Raw genomic sequence first — 8,862 nt, forward strand, 5'->3', positions numbered from 1 at the left:
TGCTACTATTGACTCCCCTATGCTTCGGAAAACTGGGACCTCCACGTCTGGGTGGCCTTGGAGACTATAATCAGAGAGCATCCAATCAGAGCTCGAGTCTCAGTGATCAAGTGGGAAGAGTAGTTTATTCACGGACCCCTTCGTATGCCAACACAGTCCAGGTTAGCCTGGCCCCAAATCTCGAAGATGTGTGGAACCTCTAGAAATGGCCCACCACACTCAGGAGTCTGAAGGAGGGGCACAATGGGAAATCCCCATAACTCCCAGAGCCTAGAGCCAATTCACTATTATGAAGCCACAAGGAAACTGCTGAAAGACCCCACCAAACCATTAAAGCATTTACAGTCGTCCCTCGCTCTCCAAGGGGCATTAGTTCCAGGACCACCCGTGGACACGAAAATTTGAAGATACCAAAATCTGTGGTTGCTCAAGTCCCTTAGTTGGCCTGTATCCGCAGATTCAAGCAACTGCGGATCGTGTACCATGTCTATGACCCGCCAAGGGTTGAATCTGCAGATACCGAGGGCTGACTATATTGCGACTTGACTAGATTCTGAGCATTCTATAAGACAGTCTGGTGTTGCTGGGAGGTAATTATTAGGGACTTAATTAGCAAACAGTTCTTTCATGTACATTTTAGCATTTGATCTCTAGGAAAAAAGAAGGAAAAGAGTAAGAATTACCATCCTTCCTATTTTACAGACATTGCAATAAAAAAGATGCCCAAACCAAACAAACCAAGCAGTGGTGGAATGAGGTGCTTGTCTTCCAACTCCTGGTCTAGTTGTCTTTCCAACATCTCGGGAATCTTGCCTGGAAATCTGGAGGGGGTCACTCTAAAGGCCTGCGCTTACCAATCATTACTATTCATTCTCTTTACCTCCATGTGGCTATCTGTGACCACACATGGTTATTCACCTAGCTGCAGCAAATTCTTGTTTAGGTAAGAAGATATAATAGAAAAATTCAATTACTACCTCTATTTTAACCAGCCGAAAGGAGATTAAATACATGAATGGCAGTGAAAGAACATAGGAGAATGCTGTTATGAGGACTGAGAATGCAGCAGACGGGAAAGCTACAGGGGAGGGGGGGGTTCTGACCGAGCTTCCAGGCCCCACTGAACCAGTGACTCTCAGGACTCCCCTCCCTGAGGGTCGAGGTGCTGCGCTCTCTCACACGTAATGATCTGGAACCTCTGTCTAAGTCAACACCACGCTCTTCACTCAGACCAACTTCAATGGGTCTCTGCTTTCTCCATTTGCATAACTGTCTTATTTCTTTTTATACTGCCTTGTGTCAAATGGCTTTCAAAGAGATATAGACTAAAGAAAGATAATATAATAAATGTTACATAATAAAAATTACATTCTCTGACTTAGGATTGCCAGCTTTACAGCAACTTGTACCCCATATATATATATATATATATATGCATGCTCTTCTTACATAACTGCCAAATGCTTCTTCAGTCCTTTCACCTAATCTGATGTCACATTTCTTACGTTCTTGTGGCATTCTTAATAGTCTGAGATTAGACACTTATTAAGTGTGTGACCTTAGGTGAATTTTTTAAGCTAAATCTTGGTTCTCTTACAGGGATATATATCTCTTAGTAGTTTTATCATATATCTTCATCCTAATTTGTAATCAAGACACGTATATACGATTTGATATATATCGCACATGATATATTCAGCCTAACTTGTAACCAAAGAAATTAATTCAATTAATATTTGTGTTTACTAAAATGACAAAGACTCTTTAAAATTTGAATCATCTACTTTTAATGACTATGGGAGAAAACAGATATTCTCTTATTCTGCTACTGGGTAAGAGAGTCAAACTTTTCTGGAGGGCAATGTAACAATATAAATCCAAAGTTTTAAAACATGCACATGCCCCCTAACTCAGAAATATAATTTCCAGAGATTTGTCTTAAGGAAATAACTAATGATTTAGCTAAAAGAACGTTTCTCAGAGTATTATTTTACAGTAAAAAACTGGAAATAATCTAAATGTTCTCCAATAGGAAGTGGATACTGTTTATAATAAATAGGTCCATACCATAAATTACCAGATGGCTGTTACAAATAATATCATAGAAATGTATTCATCACTACTGAAAGTCATGACATAGTGTTTAAGTGGGGAAAAAAGAATGCAAAACTGTATATATTACAAGACTTACATACCTACAAATATAGGTGCGTATTCATGATGTTTCTAACTAGGTACTACGGGGATAGTAACCTTTCTACAATGAACATTACTTGTGTAACACATTTTTTACACAGGTGAAATTAATATTTATAGCATGAATGTCAATCCATCCTCCCTTTTAAATAGTCAAAGACAGCTGAAGTAGTTTACAGCATGAGCAAACCATTTGAGGTGCAAGGACCACTGCTGACCTTCAAGTCCTCCACAGTCAGCACTGCTACTCTATCTGTGCTCAAGGACGAGTTTTATTTTCTAATTTGTTGCAGACTGACATTTTTATAAAATACATTAAAGATGAATTATTGGAAAAATAAGACATATCAAATACAAGCCTCACTTTTTTAATTAGATTCCAAGACCTGAAGTTACTCTATCAAACTGCTAAAAAAAATTTCTAAACTCTTACTCTCAATTTCTGTACCTATCTTGTTACTGACAGGTAACAGTCACAGACCATGTCTTCAGGAGCTCTGCTCAAAACGGTTAGGAAGCCTTTGTGCAGTGAGCTGATAACCGTATCAAGTGGGCTAGATTCCACTCTAACATCTGGAGATTCTTCCACGATAGATGATCACTTTCTCCACTAAACAGGGCTCTTCCTCTATTGTGCTTGCTGTACTTACTAGTCTATAATGTTTTTCTAATGCTAACGATATTTTCAATAAAGTCACATATAATTTTCAGCCATCAGTCATTTTCCAAAAGAATCAAACAATCATATCAGGAAACCTGACTTCAGAGAATTAACAATATTTTCCAAATCATGGGGAAATAGTAGTCATTAGGGCATTCCAAAGGGGATGTGCCAGAAATACAGATCCATCTTGTTGAAATGGGAGCAATGGTAAACGTACATTTTGGAATTGAGAGTTGAAGTTTTAAGCAGATAGCTTAAGTATTTGCTCCCAGGGTTAAAGGGAAGAAAACGAGACGATGTGCTAGTTCTGTGACAACAAGAATATAGTCCCTGGGGAAAAGGCCGCGTGAGCTGTGCCACCTACTTGAGGAATGAACAAATGATGGACTGCTTCGGATTCAGGCCAAGGTAACGAAGATTATAAACATCTTACTTTGAGATAAAAAAGAATTTCAGTCCCAAGTGATTCCCTGAAAACATATAGTTTGGTCTTGAGAAATAAAGCCTCATAGTTTAGTAGTTTACTGTCAAAGGCAAGAAGAATTGAAAGCGCTATGGATCAGAAACCAAGGATTCCCAACCAGAATTTACATTAATTTAACATAAACACTTTAATTATTTAATTATAATCATATTTTTAAGTTGCTGCAAATTTAATCTGTTGGTAGAAAAGTGAGAACTACACCTCGCACAGTGCCTTACATACAGCAGGTGCTCAATAAAAGCTCAAGAAGAGTCCAGCTCTTCCAGCTGTCATAGAATGGTAAGTCAAATGCTTTATTCTTGTTTCATCAAGTGAAAGGTTGAAGCTAGATCAAAAATATGCTGAGCACTGATTTGGTATGAAAGGAATAGAAGACTAAGGCAGTAAGCAAGACAGACAGAGACCAGAGCTAAAAAGAAGCCTAACGAGAAAGCTCTAAAGTCGTAAATGAAGCCTCTAAAATAGTCAAAACGGAACAGGAAGATGCAGCTTGGTAAGACTGAAGCCTTAGAGGAAAAATATTCCTCACTGAAAGCTAAGAATGGTGAAATTCAACCCATGAAGCAGCTTGGAGTCCTAGCTGCTTCTTCGTCCCCACCTCATACAAAGCGTGTGTTTTCTAAATCAAGGTATAACTCACATACAGTAGAGGGCAGATCTTAAATGTGCAGCTTGACAGATTTTTACATGTGGACACCCCACGTAACCTCCACCCAGCTCAAGTACAGGACATTTCCAGTGCCTCCTCCCAGTCAGGGGCCCCCCACCCCGCCACCTCCACACCCACAAACTGATCACCACGGGTCAGTATTGCCTGTTTTTGACTGTCATGGAATCACACAGAATGTACTCTCTTGTGTTTGGCTTTTTTCATTCAACCTTCTATTTTTGAGATTCATCCATATTTTTGTGGACATCAGTAGTCTGTTCCTTTTTATTGCTGAGTAGTACTCCACTGCATGAATATACTACAAATTTGTTTATCCATTCTCCTGTTGATGGACATCTGGGTTGTTTTCAGTCTTCCGCTATCATGGATAAAGCTGCTATGTACGAGAATTCTTGTACAAGGCTTCTGGTGGACAAAAACACTCATTTCTCTTGGGTATATGCCTAGAACAGACTGCTAAGCCACGAGGTAGGCGTGTCTAACTACAGTAGATCAGCCTAGTATTCTAAAGTGAGTCTATCAATTTAGTCTCCTACTAGCAACGTTGAGAGTTCTCATATAAAGTTTTTAAATTTAAAAAAGCTCTTCCAGGGCCGGCCCGGTAGTGCAGTGGTTAAGTGCACGCGTTCCCCTTCTCGGTGGCCCGGGGTTCACTGGTTCAGATCCCGGGTGCGGACAGGGCGCTGCTTGGCTAAGCCATGCTGTGGCAGGCGTCCCACATAGAAAGTAGAGGAAGATGGGCATGGATGTTAGCTCAGAGCCAGTCTTCCTCAGCAAAAAGAGGAGGATTGGCAGCAGATGTTAGCTCAGGGCTAATCTCCCTCAAAAAACAAAAAAAACAACAAAAACAAGTTCCATTGAAACACAAGAGTTCTGAGACTTTTGGGTTTTCTGCATCACTTTTTGTTTTCCATCTTTTAGAGCAGGCTAACAAAAGCAGAGTGCTCCCACCTCAGAGGACACACAAAATGACTGAGGGGGCGGTGAGTGTGGGAAGAAATAGCTCCTTATTCTTTTACCTAAAAAGTAAATTTCATTAATATTTAATACATAAATTGACACTAGTGTCCTTATTCAGACGGTTATATTCACTCACGTTGGGCAAGCTGTGATTTACTGCCATTTGTGTGCCCGTGAGCAGAATTATGGAACATCCACTGCTAAGTGAATTCTTGCCAAATGAACAAGTGGCTAAAAGGAGTCCTACAAAGATAATATTAATAATATAAGCACAAGCACATGAGGAAAGATAGAAACCATCTAGTCAGATCACACAAGAAGCAGGTAGAAAATAGCCCCAAAATTAATACTTTTAAAAATATGGACTTAACCTATTACTATTAATGATATTTTGCCAATAAGAACTTTAAAACATAAAAGTTTATATCATGTCATCCCTTTTAGTTCCTTTTTGTATTTATTTTATAATGTATGTAATAGTACAAAGCACATATATATATAATTTTAAAGTAAATTTACACATATGTGGGATACATGCTCACATTTTTTTTTTTTACCAACAGGGCTCAGAGCCTCTTGTTTTAATATAAGTATTTTTGAGTATTAAGCTGGGTAATCCTGAGGCATAGATGAACGTCTAATTTTTAAAGTTATATATAATAAAGTATACTCCACTAGAAATAGCTGCTATTTAGTGTTAAAATAACGCATGTGAACAGGGAGGAGGACAGGATAAGCTGGGAAGAGGCAGGCGGGGGTGTTCGCGGGTCCTGGTCCATCCTATGTCTCAGTAGGGGTTTGTTACTATACCAGTGTCTGCATTTGTCCAACTCATTGAATGGTACATTTAACGTAAATGTGTTTCAGTCTATGTATATTTTACCTCAAAAGGAAAAAAAAAGATCTATAAAAAATATTGACCTCTAGTTAATGATATGCATGCTGAAGTCAAGTGTCTAGGAGTAAATTAGAGTCATGTCTGCAACTCACTTGAAACGCATTAAAATAAGACAGACTGCTGTATGGACAGAGGGATGGATACAGGAACAAACGCGTGATGGAGCAAGTACAGTAAGATGTTAATTGTAGAATCTACGTGGTAGATACACGGGTGACCACTGTACAGTTCTTTCAACTTTTCTATACGTTTGAAACTTTTCATGATAAAATGTTGGAAAAAATAAATCTACTCAAGAGTTGAAAATTTAAAATAGTGTAGCGATCCAGGGGAAAACTGAGAAATTTAGAAAGGAAAAAAGGTAGGAACATGCAAGTATCACTGCTTGGTGCTTTTACACACACTGATCTGTGAGGCGGGAATTACCCCTATTTTATAGACTAGTAAACTGAAACTTAGAAGGACTTCAGAGCATGCCCGCCGTGACAGCCAAAAGCTGAATCCAACCTGACTGAACTTACTAGAGGTCTGAATCCTCTCGGCCCACATTCCCCCCAAGGGGCTGTCTAGGACTAAACCTCTTCCCCAGGGCAGGAAGTTGTTTCTTTATTCCAGCATGGACCAGCATGGACCAGTTCTGACTGTGAGAAAGCTCCTCCCCACAGCCTGAACTGACATGTCTTCCCAGGCTTTTCCTCCTGGGTTGTATTCCTTGGGGCCATACAGAACCCCTACATGACTGGCCTTGTTATCAAGTGACAATATTTGAAATTTGACTATGTAAGATTTTTTTCTGAGTATTTTATAAGATTATCATCTACAAAGCCACAGCTAGGTGTAAAATGGGGATAATGTCTCACAGAATTGGGATGAAAATGAGAATATATATGAAGCATACAGTACTGTAACTAACAAAAAGGAAGGACTCAAATATCTTTTTCTTCTTTTTCCAACATTTACCTTTCCTTGGAAATTGCAACATGCCACTCACTATAAAATAACCCCCCCCCCTTTTTTTTTTAAAAAGACAGGTCCTTTCCTTGAGGAGGTCAAGTTAAATGTGAACAGACAGAGATTTTTCTTTCTTGTATTTATTCTATCTTATCTAACAATCTAATTGACTTCATCTGCTCATTTTATTTTCCATTTTGCTTTGGTTTGGAATTATAACTTCTAAAAATTTTATGTACAATTAGACATACAACTAGGACCACTTTTGCCGCACTTTTTTGTTCCAAAATTAGTACAGGTGGCCAAACTATGCAAACAACATGTTCCTGAAATTTTTAAGTCTATTTTCTTTTTGACTCTAGGAAGACATTTTTCAAAGGTAAGATTAAACAATGGCACTGTGTCACAAGGAAATGACCAACTGGTAATGATAACCCTTAAATCACTTTTGACTATCTATAAACATAAGCGCCTTATAGCTGTTTCTCACTTGACAAATATACTCAAGGATTCCATAAAGGACCCCTAAAGTCACAAATCTTGCCCCTTTAAGCAATATGGCACTATCGTATAAAAATAACCAGCTATGCTACCATCAAAACTTTGCCTTATTTGAGGACAACCTATAGTTCAGATGTGGAGGAAAGTTATTTGCACAGCCTAATGGAACCTGAATAACTGTTTTTTCCACTTGAAATCTGAGGTTGTTAGTGTTGGAGGGAACCCTAACCATGATCATTTTATAGTTGCAGAAATGGATATTCAGACAGTTGAAATGATGAGCCCGGACCAGATAACCAGGTCCCCCAATTCCTGGCCCAGTGTTCTTTCCATTTTGCAAAAAAAGTGATAATGCCCATCCATTACTTCAACTTCACTAAATTTCAGTCTGGCCACTCATGATGTCACTTCCTTTTGTGAATGGTTGTATTTTTTTTTTCAGTCTTGCTATCTTCACTTGACTGTGATACATTTTAGAGCTCACATTCCTATTTATGCCAATTATTTCCCAAGCCTATTTCTATTCCTCGAGGATACCAACGTCGTCTCCAAGACGTCCTGACCCTCCTTTTCCACGATCCTTGTTATTTAAGCAATTAACTACCAACTATTGTAGAATTGAAAGTCAAAGGGATTTATTTTGAAACACAAAGCACACACGCTTAGTGCTGCATCTCTTCCTCACTCACAGGGCCTAATGAGAAATCTGCCTGCTATGTGTTGCACGCAGATGCTTTCTAGAGAAAAGAGCCCAGCGACAACCCTGCTACCCGGGAGGAGGCAGCTATTGTGGACGGGAGCGGGAGGCCAAGGATGAGGTTCGGGAGCCGACCTAAAACAAATATGGAGGTGAAAAGGCACGAGGGGCCGACTGGTCCCACCAGCCAGGGCCAGGCGGCCAGCTCCCGGCCATCCGGCGTCGGCTTCCAGGAGCGATGGGCGGCAGGGATGCAGGCACCCGGGACGCGGCGGGGGCAGGCGGAGCGCCCGCCATCGCGCTGAGGACGCTCAACAAGTCGGGAGGGCGAAGGAGGCGCCGGCACCCGGGCGCACGCCTGCCCAGGGCTGCCGCCGGCCTCCGAGGGGCCGCCGCCCTCGCCAGGACGCCCGCCGGGCCGCGGACGGCCATCTGCCCCGCGCGCCCCGACGTCCGGCAGGGACCCGGGTGACCAACGGCCCGACCCCGCCGGCTCGGCTGCAGGACGGCGGCCGCGGGCCTGCGGGGGCCCCGGGCCGTCGCGGCAGGATGGCCGCCCTCGGGCGCGGGCGCGTCCCCTCCGCGCCGCCCGGGCGCGCCATCCGCGAGGAAGATGGTGGGCGGCGGCGCCGCGTACTCACCCGGGCCGGCCAGTGCGGGTAGCCCTTCATCTTGGCGAAGACCAGGTCGCCCGCCTTGTACTCGCGGGGCCGCGGGCGCGCCATCGCGGCCGCTCCCCTTCCCGGTCGTCCTTGGGCGCCGCGCAGCTGCCGGGGCCGCCCCCCCACCCCGCGGGCCGGGCCTCGCGCTGGCCGGCCGGCCGCTCCGACGAGGGGCCGTG

The 8,862-nt window shown here is 42.3% G+C and overlaps 1 protein-coding gene across 1 annotated transcript in view; it reads right to left on the reverse strand.

Moving 5' to 3' along the window:
• Positions 1 to 8,854, reverse strand: part of HDGFL3 (HDGF like 3) — a 67,017-nt gene extending 58,163 nt beyond the window's left edge. The window contains exon 1 of the mRNA XM_046653328.1: positions 8,663 to 8,854. Within this exon, the coding sequence (XP_046509284.1) occupies positions 8,663 to 8,746 (84 nt within the window). The 5' untranslated portion in view covers positions 8,747 to 8,854. The remainder of the gene's footprint in view (positions 1 to 8,662) is intronic.
• Between the last annotated feature and the right edge of the window lie 8 nt (positions 8,855 to 8,862).

Source organism: Equus quagga, chromosome 2 (assembly GCF_021613505.1).
Source record: "Equus quagga isolate Etosha38 chromosome 2, UCLA_HA_Equagga_1.0, whole genome shotgun sequence".
NCBI lineage: Eukaryota > Metazoa > Chordata > Mammalia > Perissodactyla > Equidae > Equus > Equus quagga.